The sequence below is a fragment of the Cricetulus griseus genome, chromosome 3, assembly GCF_003668045.3.
Source record: "Cricetulus griseus strain 17A/GY chromosome 3, alternate assembly CriGri-PICRH-1.0, whole genome shotgun sequence".
Lineage (NCBI taxonomy): Eukaryota > Metazoa > Chordata > Mammalia > Rodentia > Cricetidae > Cricetulus > Cricetulus griseus.
The window spans coordinates 63,975,137-63,993,087 of NC_048596.1; the positions used below are offsets into that span (position 1 = coordinate 63,975,137).

The 17,951-nt window shown below is 45.6% G+C and overlaps 1 protein-coding gene across 1 annotated transcript in view; it reads right to left on the reverse strand.

Moving 5' to 3' along the window:
* The window catches only part of Mgmt (O-6-methylguanine-DNA methyltransferase), a 183,100-nt gene extending 165,877 nt beyond the window's left edge, over positions 1-17,223 (reverse strand). Inside the window, exon 1 of the mRNA XM_035441285.1 lies at positions 17,099-17,223. Coding sequence (XP_035297176.1) covers positions 17,099-17,223 — 125 coding nt within the window. The remainder of the gene's footprint in view (positions 1-17,098) is intronic.
* Positions 17,224-17,951: the final 728 nt, after the last annotated feature.

A 17,951-nucleotide genomic window follows, 5' to 3' on the forward strand; every position in this document is an offset into this window, starting at 1 on the left:
CTTGTGGCAAAATACCCCTTGGGGACCAGCCATGATCTAGAATGCTCATCCTACATGGCACTCAGCAACAGCTCCCAGGGGCAAGCTCTCACAGCAGGCTTTCAGACTGGAAAGAAGACAATATACTTGTATATACTAGGTATTTGGAAAATGAAGAGGTATGGGTGTCTTTCCACCTCAGGGACCACCGAGTAAAAAAGATGTATGGATAGAGGCAGTAGAGACTACCAAACACCAGGAAGTCACAGTTACACCCACATTCAGCAGACGGTAGCAGTCCTCACCTCCCTCCGTGGCAGTGCAGCCTCATGACCTCTCTGAAGCAGGTCCATCACACTTGGAAAAGCCACACCACTGGACCACAGAGGCATAGGAATAGTCCATGAAGGAGAAGAAGGGTCTCGCTAACATCAGCTCCAAATCTCATAGAAGTCCGTGTGCTTGGAAGACAGATGTTTCCCAAACTTCATTTTCTTACTAAAAACTCCATTTTAATTATGTTCAAACAACCCTTCCTCTTGAGGCCCCAAAGGACCCACCTGTTCAGACAACAGCTGTAGGTCCAGAAATGGAGCTGGCCAGGATGGCTCAACACCTTCTTCCCCAGCAAATCTCCATGGCAGTGAGGAAAAAAATCCCAAACCCCAGTTACACAGTTACTGTATGCATCAGCCATGGGCGAGGGCTACCTTAGCATGCCAAACCATGGGTCTGTGTCCACCTTCATCTCCTTTTACAGGGTCGACCCATGGATCTTAACACATGCTGAAATGCGGAGGGTTAGGACTTCAACACAAGTGCTCACACTGGGACCAGAGTAGATGCTAAGACAGTGAAACGTCACTTCACCTCAAGTTGACAGGTGAAGGTAGAGAATAAACCAGTCCAAGAGTCCTTCTGCATCATCATGATCATGGCAAGAGTTCCATGGGCTTTGAACTAAGCAAAACAGAGCCCCAAAGAAGCCACCATTTTCACAGCTGACTGTCATTCTGGAGGCAGCAGGTGCCACAGCTGCTGGTGGTGGGGGTTCCAGTTACTACATGGCTCCCTTGATCCCAAGTGTAGCTCGATTTATCTTTAGAGACTCTGCTGGGATGCCAACCTTGGCAGCTCCTGCTGAACTCCCTGGCTCCACACTCATAATTGTGCCACTTCTCAACAAGACCACTTTCTATCGGCCCCCAGCCCTGCAATTAATGAATCCTTTTGGCTCTCTGGAGCACTGCTGGACTAGGCACCACACTGGGTCCTCCAACACCAGCCTTGGGAATCAAGGCCCTACTCTCTAGGACCTCAAAACCCAAGAGCAGCCAATCCCAGAAGAGGTGACCCAATTTTAACTTCTTCCTTCCTTGAACTTCAATGACAGAACCATGAGGCTATGGGTCCTCAAGCTTCCAGGCCCTGAGTGAACGCTGTTCACCAGGTGCTAGGGCCCAGATCACCTCCCAGGGTGTGCATCACTTCACTTCACTTCCACAACCCAAAGGACACAGCCCCCAGTGCTCCCCTTCACCAACTCCTGCCCCACCACAAGGAAAGACAGTCTAATGCTAAAAAACAATCCATTTCTCTCCATGCAGAATAACCTAATATCACTAATATTAATAAATTTAGTTCGGGAAACTATGCCACTCTCCCAAGAAAGAGTCTTTGACCCAAAATATCAGACGCTATTAAACTGAGGGATGATCTTAAATCTGTTTGCATGTGTCTACTGAACCCCATCGAAGAAATTAAACGACATGGGGCGGGAGAGCTGCTGCACATGGTTAGGAAGAGGCATTGTGGAGGATCCAGGCTCTGTGTCATTAACTTCCCATTCCCCTCATTAACAAGTAAAATGTTTTTACTGCTTGAAAAGTTTTAATAAATAGAAAAAAAGCAGGGTAGCTGACATAGTTTTGAATGTAATATACAAGGGCTTTTAATATTTTTACATACATTAACAAAAAAAGCCAGAAATGAGGCCAAAAGGTTACATATGTATGAAAAAAAAAAAACATGAAATACCTACAGGATAGACCCTAGTGCCTTCAACTTCTATCCTCCAGATTCTGTTGTCTACAGGGTGGTCCTTAGGAGATGTCCAAAGAAAGGGCAGCTGAGGGCAATGGCCATACAGCCCCTCATTCAGTCCAGAAGACCTGGGAATACAAGTTCTATGCAGCCCAGCATCGTGTTGGCCATGCTGTGCAGGCTACACACCCAAGTAAATAGTTCAACTGACAGAGGTACAGACAGTGAGAATGATTTGGCTAGTTCCTCATGGCTGAGTGCCTGAAGGTTCAAACTTTCATAGAGAATCAATGTCACAGCAGAGAATCACACACAACATAACGAAAAGTGGATGGTAACAGACACCATATATGATGGTGGTCCCATCACATCACAACAGACTGGAAACTCCTCAAGCCCGCTCGCTCTCTTCCCAGTGCCCACTCACTCCTGAATTAGTATGGTCCCCAGCTCTTAGAGTCAAGAACAGACTATGCAGTTTGGTTGCTGGGGGCCCAGAACTACTGATCAGGTTGGGGATGTGTCCCAGTTGATAGAGTGCTTGCACAGGATGTCTGCCACTCTGTGTTTGATTCTCAGAGGTGTTTCCACCACGTAGAGTGGTATACACCTGCCCCCTAGTACTTGGGAGGTGGAGGCAGGGAGAAAAGACCTCAGCTACAGACAGAGGTTGAGGTCAGCCTGGGTTACATGAGATCCTGCCTCAAAAAACAAAACAAATTAGAATCCCTAGCCATGTGCCCAGGTATGGGTAAGGGAGGGAGAGAGGGAGTGAGAAAGGGAGGGAGGGAGGGAGGGAGGGAGCGAAGAAGGATCTTTGCAATTTCATGGAAAGTAGTGGACCACTGCAGATGGAGGGGAAGGACCAGGACAGAATAGAAAGATGGATCTGCTCTGATTGGCAGGAGCCCATCATCAATGCCTGGAGGTGCTGGATGCTTCCTTTCTGGAATTCTTTCCATTCATGGGCCTGAGGCTGTGCCACCCCACCAGAAACTCCAGAACACTGTGACCTCTGCTGTACTTTGGTGTGCACGAGGCACCCTCCTCAAAGGTCTAGGACAAGACCCCTTTCCATAGGACAACCCTGCATTCTGCCCAGCCATAGCCACAGAGCCTGGCTCCAGCTGCTGCAGTCCAGCACACTCAGCATCACTGCTTGGGCAAAGGGTGTCACATCTCAAAATATTATTTCCAATAAAAGTTTTGTTTACCTAGGGAAGATTTAAACACACCAAAAAACTTTGAAGGAAACAAGTGGCCCAGTTCTTTTTAATAAAATCCGTGCTTGGATATACAATAACTCTTCCTAGCAGAGCCAGCAAAGTGGATGAAGTATGGGCCAGAAACTCTGTATTTTTGCAGATGAATTTAGAAAGGAGAAGCCAGCATTTGGGGGAGGTTACCTTTGGGGTATGTAATAATTCAGAAGGATAAACAACTTCTTTTTCCCTAGCGTAAGTGTGCACTTTAGTAAAGGGAATGAACAGGCAGAAAAGAAACTTCTAGAGTACAGTATTATATGTATATATATACACCACCATGCATACGGTACATGCAATGGTTTTCTAGCTGAGAAGCAAGTAATCAGCACACCTCAAATCTCTAGCTTCCTGTTGTAATGGGCTGTCTTAAAAGCTTCTTTCCTCGTGATGACACCCTTCTAAAGTCTTTATATTCTGTTTTTAGCTTGTCTAAATACCCAGGCAAGACACTGCGGCTAGAATGACCACATTGTACTTGGAACATTCCCCATCGAGAGCCCCTGTGTTGAGGTGCACACAGCGAGGAGGACACTGTAGCACCCCATCAGCTTCCAGAGAAGGAAGGAGAGTGTGCCCCCCAACGGTGTGATCTCACCCTGTCACCATCCAGCCCACTGACCAATATAAGCCTTTCTGAACGTGGCTGTGGGAAGACAGGGTTACCCTACCACTGGGTTAGATGCTGTCTGATCTGAGGTTGAAAATACACCCCAGGGTCCTTAGTGAAGAAAGCTGACAAGTGATGGCATTTTCTACAGCCTTGACCTGTGCTATCCATGAAAGGGAGGACAATCTTCTGGGGAAAAAAGGCACAAGGAAAGCAACTTGGAGATGACAGTGAACCCACCACCAATAGCCATCTGTGCAAGAAAACTGTAACCCCAATCAGGATTACAGGGTGTATGCTTTTATAACCCTAGCCCTCAGGAGGCTGAGGCAAGGATACTCTGAGATCAAAGATATCCTGGGCTGCAAAGAAAGACATCATCTCAAAAACAGAGAGAGGAAAAGAAAAAAGAAAAGGAAGAAAGGAAGGAAATGAAAGGGAAAGAAAAAAAGGGAAGGGAAGGAAGGAAGGGAGAAGAAAAGGAAGTAGGGAGGGAAGGAAAGGAAGAAGGAGGGAAGGAAGGAAGGAAGGAAGGAAGGAAGGAAGGAAGGAAGGAAGGAAGAAGAAAAGGAAGTACGGAGGAAGAAGGAAGGAAGAGACTACAATTTCACACTCCAAACAAGTCAGCAGTCTTCTAGTGAACACTGAAGGTTAAGATTGCCTTAGGGAGAACCAGTGCCCTTCCACGGCTGCTCCAAACCTGCTGGTCAACTCTGGTAGTGTAACATGGAAGCCATGTTCCTTCCTCACAACACATCTGTGTTCACACATGTGTTGGTGGGGAGAAGAGAGGGTCTCGGGACTGTTTACCGAGAGGTGGGTCCTGGAGACACTCAGCCAGACCAGAAGAGCTTGCAAGAGACAAGGCATTTAGAAGCTGGAGGCCACGGAAGAGGAGACTAAGACAGCTGTAGAGTAGAAGTGGGTGCTTCTCTCAGTGCCCTTGGGTCCAGGACTGATTTACTTCCATTTGGGGAGCATGGCCAAGGAGAAAACCCAAGTTCCTCAGAGGAGGAAAGCAAGACATCTTCAACAGCTCTTTGCAGAACACTTCCTCCCTGATGCCCCTCCCCAGTCTCAGACTACTGGACACTGGTGTGTACAAAACTCAGTTCCTGAGGGAATAGGAACAAGTGTGACGCATCAGGTCTGGCTTGGATGGAGCCAAAATGAATTCTACCTCGGAGATGCAGGGAGCAGACACTGCTGAGCCGAAGCCAGTGCGGCAACAATAACTAGGCATGGCCCACTGGGTTCCAAGAAGGCCAATGCCAGGGAAATCTTTTTTCCAACTTAAGAAAACCTGAATTAACTTCAAGATACCACAAAGAGGGTACAGATGTCCCAAAGCCATCTCACAGAGACACCCATCTGCTGCCTCCACTGGCCTCCAGATGTCCCCCTCTCCCTGTTCTCTGTCTCCCCACCCCAAGTGTCTTCCTTCATTCCCATCTGGGGCTTCTTGGTGACTAGTCACATGTTAAAATGACCCTCCATTTGAGGAGTTTTTCTGTAAGACCCTATGTCCTTGGAATGTCAGAAGCTACACCACTAAATTCTCATCAACGTCTCTGACTAAACATGAGCTGAACAAAACCAGCAACAATAGACATGCTACAGTGGATGGAGAAAGCCCACGAGGCCTCAACTCTACGCAAAGAACAACAAGTAACTGAGGAATTCTTCAGGTGGGAAAAACTATCTTCTCCAGGGAAGAGCACACCAACTGATTACCCAACAGCAAATGGTCAGCCCTGAGAACATACATACAAGTAACACTGTACGGACTGAGCTGTTTATGTTTAGGAACATATTTGATATATATACACATCTATACAAGTTACAACAATTAGTGAGAGGGTTGAGGAGGAGGGGAGGGGAAAATGTTGAAATTATATTGTAATCTCAAAAATAAAATAAAAAAGACCCTCCACATCACGCTGGTGTCTCTAGTGTCCCGTATGTCCCTTGCTTGCTTCTGCTTCAGTCCTTAGAGAAAGCACCACTCCTCAGCTGTCCAGCCAGGGCCCACCTCCAAATACCTTCCCTCTGCCAGGCCACCCTCATTCTATCTATCAGAGGTTGTAGTACAATGTCTCATCTTAGCGGGCGGTACCCATTTCTACTGCCAGAGCCTTGGGCGTAGCCCCACATGGTCCCCAGTTGGGCAAACTCAGCAATCTGCTCTCACAACACCCATATTGAAGATCCCTGCGCCTATCCCCTGTGCAGGGCTGGGTTCCCTGAAGGCAAGTGCTATGTACTCCCACACAGCTTGTGTGTGACACATGGGAGATTACCCTGTTCTGAGAATGAGGGGTAAGTGGGAAAGTCCTAAGTGAACCCTAAATTTATTCAATGATGCCTGGAAATCAAAATTCTAGACAAACCCACCATAAGACAATGCTTCAACTTAATTCAAAATTTTAAACCCATTTAACCTTCAGCTCAATTAAAATTCTGAGCTAATGGCGTGTAGGAGTTATCCTGCACATCAGAAACACAGAGCCCATCTAATTACTGTTACGGTCTTAAAGGAAATAATTTAGCAAACAAAGTATGCTTTGAGTTTAGAGTGTCAATGACATTAACATCCTCAAAACAAAACTGAAGCTCACTCACTAGTTACAGACCATGGAAACATCAGGAAACACTGAAGATACATTAAGATCAAGAGAGAATTCTCGAACTGGAGTTCAGTCCAATCTAAGAAAGGAATGTGTGCCTTAGCCAGCACTCAGCTGTGCTTCACAAGGAGTCAGGAGGGGCTGCCTTGGCTGATGGGGGGGTCCACCGAGCACAAACATGGCTGGGCACCTCCCCTGCTCACCTAGCTTGAGGCATCACCCCCTGACAAGCTGCAAACATGTGGCTTACAGTGACATACAGCAAAGGTGAGTGAGCCTGCTCCCTCCCTTTCGGCCCAGGATTCTCTCCACTGAAGAACGTTTTCCTCCTCAAGTCACTGGCACTCAGGTGGCCTGCTAGCACAGCACTTGCGTCAGGACTACCCCAGGGTCCAAACATCTGGGGGGTGGGGGTGGGGGCTTAGAAAAAGGCCACTCTGTGAGTGGCAGTGTGACAAGAGATTTGGGTAAGTAGAGGGTATATCTGCATCTTCCTTAGAACTCCTCCTAAGACCCTGTCACCTGTCCCTCCCTGCCACTTCCTCTTCCTCTCATTGAGAGTGACTAAAGGATTCAGGAATGCAGCAGACAACAGATACACCCTTCCGGATGGGGCAGGCCCCAAGCAGTAGTCTGTGCTACTGGGTCCTAGCTCCTGAGTAGATGCGGACCCTCCCTCCCTCACCCTGCAAACTGCAGGAGAGGAGGAAAGGCCTCTGGGTGAAGCGAGAATTTACAGATGTCTTTACCATGGGAACTCAATGGAAAATACAGACTCAGGAATACAGAAGACGTTGGAAGCCATTGTGGGTCCAGCTGTCCTGTCCCACCACCCTTCTGTTCTAGGGAGATGTGAACGGCTTCAAGGCTTGTTTCTGCTCTGACCTCCCACGAGAGCAAGTAAGTCCCCTCCTCTTCCTTATAAAGAGATCACGTCCGAACACAGAAGTCACACCTTAAGGCCGGCACCCCAAAAACAACTGGCAGAATGAATTCCCACATCATCTGGGTGTTATAGTTAGCACATAAGCTGTTCTTCTCAGACACTTGTCTGAACTCATTTACAGTATAATTTAAACAAGTCTGTGTGATGGTTACTCTTCACTGTCCACTTGACTGGGTTTAGAATCACCTCGGAGACACACCACTGGGTGTGTCCTTGAGGATGTTTCCAAAGAGGTTAAACTTAGGAGGAAAGAACTACTCTGAATGTGGGTGGCACCATCCCGTGAGCTGGAGGTCCAGAATAAATAAACAAAGGAGAAAAGGGATGAAGCCAGCTGACTGCCAGTATTCCCTGCACTCTGCCTCCCACTCCACCCAGATGTGAGCAAGCAGCCTCTTGCTACTCAGCTACTTCTGCCATCAAACCTCCCCCACCACAATAGGCCGTGCCTTTAGATAATAAGCTAAAATCATCCCCTTTTCCCTGATATGGCTTCCTGTCCGCTTTGTAGTCACAATGGTAAGAAAAGTAAAGCACACGCCTGTTAATTGATTTCTCAAAGCCATGAGAAGTAGGGGATGGAACAGGATGAGGGATACAAGAGACCAAAGGTAGCAATGGGGTGAAGGCAGGCAATTACGGGGCACCCGCACACGATCATGAACTAGAAAGGACCGAGTGTGTAGGTAGCATGGTCAACATCTGTCTATACCACAGGCAGCAAATGCCAGGGACCAACTCCAAAGGGCTGCAGCTAATCAGGGCACATCTAATTCCACCAGGAATGGCTACAGTATGGACACAAACTCCTATAGCATTCCAGGTCTGAGCTATAAATCCCCAAGAGCCTGCACACAACCCTGGAGCCTCCCCCTGGGGTGAAAGTTGCTGTTGAATGGAATCCTGGGAGTCCAAGTTCTTGGTCAAGAAATAGTACCTGGTAACCTGTGGGTATTCTCGAGTGCTGCTGCCACAACCTGTGACACATGAGCACTGGACAGCAGGTGGCAAGGACCTTCCCTCCACCGATGACACATGGCATAGTCTGATTCCTAACTATGGCCAGACTGTCCCCAGCCTATCCAGGGCTGGCTGTGTAGGTAATGGGCACAGGTGCGTCTTCCTGACAACCTCTCCTTTACACAGGCACAAACGCTAGTGTTGTAAGACACCTCTCAAAGAAGCTTATTGTTAAGAGTGAGGGATTTAAGGATTTTTATCCCAACATGCCTTAGAGGCAGAACATTTACCCACCCCTGCTTGAAGCTAACTGATTTAATCTGTTACCCTAAAGTGAATACATTGCTCCAAAGGTTGGAAACACACACATTTAAAAAATAATAATAATAAAATAAAATAAAAATAAATCCTGGGCTGATAGGCAGTTCATATTTTAGATGTACATATTTTCTTAGCTGTCATTCAACAACCCTTCTCTCTCTTTAAGATGAGCCTGGAAGAATGAAGTAACTGGCTTGCTTCTGACTCACCAACACAACAGTCCTGCACCTTTGCAAGCCTTGCCTCCCAAGAGCAACAAAAACCAGAGAGCAAAGCTTTTTGCTAATCTGGGTCCATAGCATAAGAACTTGAGGTTCATGGTAAAACCCATCTCTTCCTTCTACCTGGCATTAGGTAAGCACTGAGCAGACAGGGAGCAAAGCCAAGAGGCAAATTGAGGTATCAACACCACTTCCTAGATGAGAGGAAGCACAACTACACTACTAGTACATTCTGCCCTTCTGTGACCATACAGCTCTATCCAAGAACTATGGGTCATTCGGGGACCGCACAGCTCTTCCGGGAACTATTTCATGTACACCACTCACAAGGCACATGGCAAACCAGCTTATAAGGTTGGGCCTGAAGGACTAGGTAGGCACTAGATGATCCTCCCACAGAATTCATCTTGCTCAGACCTCCCCCAAAAGTTTCCACACTAGAACTGACCAGGAAAACGCCACACCAGATCTGTAAACATCACATATGAATTACTGCCAGGAGAGTCTGTTAAATTATCCAAAGTAGAAAATGGACTACAAGCAGTTTGTACACTCAAGATACAAAAGATATTGTATGAGTTTGGTTAATCTACATACAATTTCCAAGATTACATTCCTATACTTTTATTACAAGGTTTACAATAAAAGAGAAAATGAAGGGGGTTGCAAATCTTTGACATGCTAAAGATGAGCCACATTTGGCTTGCACCAGTGCCTGACAGCCAAAGTATACCTGCTGCTGTTTGTGTAGTCTAAGTGTGACTCACAGCACAGTCATTGTTTCAAGTAATCAAGCAGTGTGAAGAACACTATGGGATGCTAACATGGCCCAAGATGATATAAAGAAAATAAACAGGCCACATAATCCTCTTGCTACATCCTAGGCACTGCAGGGCAGACTAAGGAGGTCAGGGCTCCACAGTCACAGAAAGACAGCATGGAGGGCATCAGTCAGGCTCTTACAAAGACCAAGCTATGCTGCAGGAGGCAATGGCTGACAACTTGGAGATATGGGCAGGAGGTCATCAAATAAAACTGCTACAAAAAGCTACTTCTAAACCAATGTGCTTCATCCGAACTTTAACAGAAGAAAGTGGAGGTGACAGGTATGACCCAGAACAAACCAGCAATCACATGACAGTGTGGAGCCTTAAACACATACAAGGCCTGGAGTGTGGGGAGGTTAGGCTTGCACAGAAACACAGGGACTCCCTCTTAAGATAGGCATCAGCAGTCAGCCTGTGAGTCACCCACCGAATAAAGCCACAGCCCTTGGAGAAAGTAAGAAATGACTGTGGAGACCCCCCCAAGTCACACGTGAAAGAGACAGCAATACTCAAGATCCTTCAGCTGCTGATCAGCAGAAGAGGAGGCTGCAGAAGTAGCCTGGTGGTAAGTAAGAGCTGTACACAGCTATGATTACACAGCAAACTCTAAGCATGAAACGGCACACCAGCTGACATCCAGGGAAGACCCAAGACCATCCCCTACCTGGCATTTAAAAAAAAAAAAAAACAAAAAACAGAGGTGTACTTCCATGCTTGTGCATGTTGTCAGAAACACCCCAAACATTCTAAAATGCCAGAGATATTAGTATACTTAAACGAACAAATTGATGCAGGCCAGCATTTCAAGATTGGTTAGTATTCTGAAATCAACTCACTCCACCATATGTATAGAACATGAAAAAGAAAAATGAAATGGCTATGTAAGCACATGGACAAAAAACCATTTAAGGACTCCCCCAGTTTGCAGTCTGAGAAACCATGCCAGTATGAAGGCTGGCAGAAGGAGAAACACTGAGGTGTCCTGTTACTAGGACAAGGGAATGCTGTCCACTGAATTCGTGAGATATTTAATATATGTCTTACTAGTGGGTGTTGTTAGTACAAACACAAGGCATGAGCATCACACAGGGAGAGGCATACTGCCACTATGCAGAGTGAATTCATATGGGAATCCTAAAGAACTCCAAATGACACCCAGAACAAGCATAGTTGTCATCCCCCATTCCCCAGAGGGAGCTGGCTCCAGGACTGTAGGCACACCAACACTCAGAGATGCTTGAATCCTTCACAGAAAATGGCAGTATCAAGCAGAGACTATTCACATCCACCCACATGCTACACATTCAGGGACTACTATAATACCTAACAAATGCTGCATGAACAGCTGTTTAAATGTTCTGCATAAAGAATAATGACAGAAAAATAGTTTGTATGGCTTCATAACAGATGCAATTTTCCAAGAACTTCTGATCCACAGTCAACTGAATGCAGAGACATAGAACTCACAGAGAGGGATGGCCAACAGGCAACCCTCCACCCCTTATTCACAAGCATGCATTCCCAAACACAGGCTACCTGAAATGGTGGGTAGAATCAAACCCTGGCACAGTCAGAGGTGGAAGGTACAAAATCAGACAATCACAGACACCAACTGTGCTGTGAGCCACATCTCTGTGGCCTCTCTGCTTTTTAATTTAAATTAGAAACAAGCTTGTCTTACATGTCAATCCCAGTTCCCTCTCCCTCCCCTCCTCCTCTGCCCCCCACCAACCCTCTATCCCATCCCTTTTCTGCTCCCCAGGGAGGGTGAGGCCTCCCACGGGGGATCTTCAAAGTCTGTCATATCATTCGGAGCAGGGCCTAGGCCCTCTACAGTGTGTCTAGGCTGAGAGAGTATCCCTCTATGTGGAGAGGGCTCCCAAAGTTCATTTGTGTACTAGGGATAAATACTGATCCACTGCCAGAGGACCCATAGATTGTGCAGACCTCCTAACTGACACCCACGTTCAGGGGGTCTGGGTCCTTCCTGTGCTGGTTTCCCAGCTGTCAGTCTTAAAGGACGCACTTTGTAGTTTGCCTTGGACATATCTGTATCTCCAGATTCTTGTGCTTTGGGTCATTATAAAATAAAACGGCTACAGGAACACAGCAATAATACCAAGTTAATCTAATAACTGATACAGTTACTAAGTGACTAGAAGGTGAGCAGCATATACAGAATGGATACAGTGGGCAGAAAGGGACACATCCCAAGCTGAAGGGTCAAGACGTTGTCATACTAAACAGAATGACACGGACTGACAAGTCATGATGGCTTCTTTCTGGAACCTTCCAATTAACATTTCTGGACTCTAGATTCTAGCTGACCATGGGTAACAAATAGAAATAAAGTCACAAGGAAGGAGTGGGGGAGGGTCCTGTGCACGAATTCACAGAAGTTTTACAACATAAGATCAACATACAACAAAATCAATGGCTACAACCAGCAGCAATAATTTAAAAGTTAACAAAAGTTTTAAGCTGATTTAGAATACTATCAAGAACAAAGTGCCTAAAAATCAATTCTATCAAAGACATGTGAGGTCTCCATGCTGGAAACTACAAAACCGTGCTGAGAAAAATGAAAGAGAACCCAAATAGATGCAGAGATAAATCACACCACAAATCGACAGAGTCAATACCAAGAAACTGTTAAGCAACCAAGAATGGAAGCGGACACTTCTCAATCAAATGCCAACAATAAGCTGTGTAAAACCGGATACTTCAACTGGCAAGGTATTGTGCAAAATGAAGAGACCTGGGGCCAGCTGGGAGGTGAAGGGAGGCTTTGGAGGGGGAGGGGAATAGAATAAAAATATCCTGTGTGTATATATACATATGCATACATTTGAATAAATAAAAACATAATTTTAAAGAACAAAATAAAGATCTAGAAGACTGCTAGAAATGGAGTTCAGTTGGTGGAGGGTGTGTCTAGCAAGCACAACACCCCAGGCTTGACACCCGGCTCTTCATAAACCAAGTAGGGTGGTGGCACTCTCCTCTAGTCACAGAATTTAGAGGCAGATAAGGAAGACCAGAAGTTCAAGGTCATCCCTGAGTTCCACGTCAATCAGGGCTACATGAGATCCTTTCCCAACAACAACAAAACAGAAGGGGGGATACCCAAAGGCCAAAGACAGCAGCTAGAGATATGGCCCAACTATCTCAGGTTGGGCACAAACTCCATAACCAAGTCAGCATGGGGCTGGTTGAGAACAAAGGCCATGAAACCATGAACAGCCCTAGCAAGGCAGTGCCAAGTAGAGAACAGAACTGGAAGTGGTGCTTTCCCTCAACGAAGGACGGAATGAGACAACTATATAAAACTAAGTAAGTGTTGGAGAAAATCAGCTGAACATCCATCATGGTCACTTAAACAAGACACATATCTAAGTGCAAGAAGGATAACATTCCTGAGGGATATCACGGGAGAAGATTTTGATGAAATTACAGCAAATACTCCAAGTTTTAATGGTGGGTATAATGTTTTTTGTGGGGTGTTTGGGGGCTTTTGCTTTTCTTTTCTTTTGTTGTTGTTTTCTGAGGCAGGGTCTCACTCTGTAGACCTTGCTGTCCTTGAACTCACACAGATCCACCTTCCTCTGCCTCCTGAGGGATTAAAGGTGTATACCAGCTACGTATTTATTAAAGGGGGAAAAAAAGCTAAATGTTAAGGGGAAAACTGATCAGCTTTCTTAAAAGTACACACTACACTACTCATCTAAAGAAATTTAGAAAAACAAAATATAAACAAGTAAAGGGGATGTCTTAGGGTTTCTATTGCTGTGAAGAGATACCATGACCACAGCAACTCTTATAAAGGAAAACATGTCATTGGAGTGGCTTACAGTTCAGAGGTTCAGTCCATTATCATCATTGTGGGATATGGCGGCATACAGACAGATTTGGTGCTAGAGAGGAAGCTGAGAGTTCTACAATTTATGTAGACGACAGGAAGTGAACTACGTGTCACACTGAGCTTGAGCATAGGAAACCTCCAAGCCCACCTCTACAGTGACACACGTCTTCCAACAAGTTCACACCTCCTTCAACAAGGCCACACCTCCTAATAGGATCTCTCCCTATGAACTTATGGGAGCCAATTACATTCAAACCACAGGGAGGAAATCACAGTTTAAGCCAGGCATGGTAGTACATCCCTATAATATCAGCACGCAGAAGGCTGATGCAGAAGGGTGGCTGTGAGTTCAAAACCAGTCCGGGCTAGACAGCAAGACACTGTCTCGAGGAAAAACCAAAGGAACAGTTCACACGCCTGGTGAAGGACTTGCACTCAAATGCATAAAGCAGTAACAAAAAGAAAAATGAAAGAAAAGGAGAAAAAGAAAATCTGCATTAAAATGGATAAGAGGTAGTAAAGTACAAATTTTAAAAATTCAAACCACAATGAGATGATACTCTCTACCCACTTGAAGGGCCAAAACTTTAAAAACTGACATATCCAAATGATGGGCAAACTCTTACAAACTTAAACATTTATATGCCATGGAATCCAGTAATTCCTTACCTCGGAATTTACTCAAGAAAAATGAAGACAGAGGTCTTTGCAAGGCTGGAGCATAAAACCACAATGAACTTTCCAGAGAGTTCTAGATCTTGTTTGCGATGGTCTCTATATGACAGTATGCTTTTGTCAAAACTTACTGCACTTTATGTTTGAAATATCTCTATGAAGTTTTAAACTTCAGCTTTGTACACTGACAAAATAAAAACGGTGAATTCTGAGTATCCTTGAGGTTTGAATTACCTCATCAGATTAGGTACATGCATATACATGTTTCTGGCAGCCCTCCATATCAGTTACTGGTTTGGTTGTTTACCACAATACCAGATAAAAACAACTTTAGGAATATAGGTTTACTTTGATCCATCAAGGCAGGGAAAGTGTGGCGGCAGGAGCCTGAGGCAGCTGGCCATGTTGCATCCTCAGTCAGGAAGCAGGGACAGACAAACACCAGTGCTCAGCTCACTGTCTCCTTTTTATCCAGTCCAGGACCCAGGGTGGGCCTTCTCAATTAACCCAGCCTAGACAATCCCTCACAGACAGGGCCAGAGATTTGTTTCCATGGAGATTCTAAATTCCACCAAACTGCCAATCAAGGTTAACCATTACACCCTCAAAATCCAACTTCCCACTGCTACTCATGGGATTCCCTAGTGTCAAGATTATCCCACAGATAGCCTCTCCAAAGTCCTGCACCAACAGAAAGGAGGAGGCAACAGTCTTCGGATGGTGGCGGGCAGGCCTGCAGCCTCAGGCAGGGCCTCAGTGGGGAACTGAGAGAATGGTTAGGAGGAGATGGGACACCAGAATCCCAACATGGGCAGACTGGCCTCTGCTATCTACACACAAGTGCCCCTCCCTGAGGGAAGCCCAGTGCGGTTCCACTACAGGCTGGTTGTTTTCAGTTAAATCAAATCCTAACTTAACTTAGCCTCTCTGTTCAGTTCACACAACCCATAAGACATACTTAAAGAAATAAACCATTTTCAAGACTAAAAAAATTAATTTTATGTTTTTGTGGGGGAGGATGGGGCTGTCTACATGAGTGTAATTGGAGGTCAGAGGTACTGGATCCCCTGGGGCTGGGATCACAGGCAGTTGTAAGCCACCCTACACAGGGGACCCAAACTCAAGTCCTGTGCAAGAGCAGTACAGGATTCTAACCTCAGAGCTAGCTCTCCAGTCCCTAAATATATCTCATAATGCCTGCTTTTTACAATTTCTTCCCCAAATTTACAGTAAGGAGAGCTTTACTGTTTCTCCAAAAGAAGCCAACACATAATTTCTATGATTTATTGAGCTACTGAACATACTAAGAGACAAAGTGACATTTTCCCTACAAATTATTTGGTGCCTGCGATTTTCTGAGCACCACAGCCAGATGGTTCTCACAGAAACTGAGAGGAGCCTGTTCCCGCAGTTCAAAGGTTTGCTTATTTTTCAGTCTTGAAGTCTTAAAGACGATATTGATTGCAGCACACAGCTCTACAGGAGGAGCTGGCTGGGGAGGGCCATACTGGAATTTATTACCAAACAATGCTCATTATGGCTGTCTCTGACAGGGGTCCATTAAAATCAATTTTTATGTTTCTTATGTATTTTCTTTATCTAATGTTCTTGGCATTGTGTTTATTAGCCAGTTAAGACAAACACCCAGCATAGGAGTTTGTGCTTTTTCTTCTCTTTTTTCTACTTCTCTCAGAAATAACAAGAATTGCCATTTTAATGCTACCACTCACAGCCAGTAAACAGAGGAAATTAGTTAGTTCAGTGCTACACTTTAGAATGAGACGTTCAGGAGTGCTTCCAATTTGTCTTCGTTTTGTTTTGTTTTTACAATTAGAAAAATATGGTAAGGACCATGCAAAGAGGAGAACACATGTCCTCAAAGGACCTTGCACTCTGAAGTCACCCAGTAGACTCTTTCCACACCTTTGCAGTGATCACTCCTGGCCTGGTGCCACCTCCAGGAAGCAGCACAGTGGGCTGACAGAGCCAATGATCCAGTCTAGCAGTGGGAGAAGTGGCTGATAGATCCTGCCAGGCTTGATTTAAAGCCTCTGAGGTAAGTCACACGATTGAGAGAGCTGTCCACCCCTGTATCCCCAGTGTTCAAGAATCAAAATGCTCAATGTGGGTGGGAAAGACGGCTTAGTAAATGCTTGCTTTATAATCATGAAGATCTAGGTTCATTCCCAAGAATCCATGTGAAAAGCTGGCAGTGTGGCATTGGCTTGTAATCCGTGTGTTGGGAATGTAAAGACAGGCAAGTCCCCGAGGCTTGTCCACACTGCCTAACCTAGCCGTGAGCTCCAGGCCAATGAGAGACTGTCTCAGAAAACAAGGTGGGAAGCACTGGAGGCTGTCCTCTGGCTTCCATGTGCAGACACAGACATGTATACCCACTTGGTCAGACACAGATGCCTGTGTGCACGTGTACACACACACACACACACACACACACGCACGCACGCACGCGTGCTCAGTGCTCACAGAATTCAACACCTCTGCAAAAGGACGCATGAATCAAATATCTGGAAGCTCTCATCAAAGTCATGTCCCCAGGGCTTATGAGCTATTCCAGATTACTGGGTAATATATGAGTTACCAAAGACACCACAACTCATAGACTGTTTTCAGAGATGCTAATGCTTGTGATTGGTGGCAACAGGCTCTGTATTACTGTGACAATGGGAAAGACCCAGGGCTCCTATTGACTCCTGCCTTCAGCCCACGCCACTCATGCGGTGCCCATGCTCATAGCTCACACTTACTCAGAGCTTGGGGTCTTTCCGCTGAGGAACCGTATCCCATGCAGGCCTCGCTCACAGCCACACAGCTCGATCTTCCCCAAAGGGCTGTCCAACACTGTGTATTTCATTTTGCAGGTCTCAGCCATTCTGCCAAGTTCCTAGAGAGAAGCAATTTTTAAGTCGAGTAAGAAAGTGTGTTTGGAAGCGGCTGGTCATTTATAAAGCACAATAGAAGCATTGGATACTTAACACACAGGATATAGTCCAAAGCTTCCCCTGCTGTTGGGATTTAATCATAAGCTACTTTTACAATACATCCACTTTCCACAATAGCCTGGGTCAACCAACCAGTGCCTGCTTCTTTTTTGTCCTCTAAAATTACAATGCCTCTATTTTTTCCTGCTGTCCTTAACTAAAGCAGACTTGGAGGAGGCTGAACTAATGTAAGATTTTTCTTAAACTACCTGAAACTCAGCAAGCTTTGAATAAGATGACTGCCAGAAAAACTGTTCCATATTTTGCATAGAGTATATTTAAAAGTGAAACATGTGGCTGGGGTATAGCATGAGGGGGCAGACCACTTGTCTAGCTTGTTCCAGGTCTAGTTTCATCTTTATGACAGATTTAAAACAAACAAACAAAAAAAAAATGAAAGACATGGGAACATGCATGAAATGCATTACAGAAAATGATGGGGTGAGATTTGGCCCACAGGACACCTGTGTCAGCAGGTAGATGGAAAATGAATGGACGGTACTGTGGAGAGCTGGTGAACTTGACTTCAATGGAAACTGTAATGCCAAAGAGCTAAAAGCAAAGCTGCACAGAGGGTATGTATTTTTGTACTCCCTTCAAGCTCCCCTTCCTTCCAAAT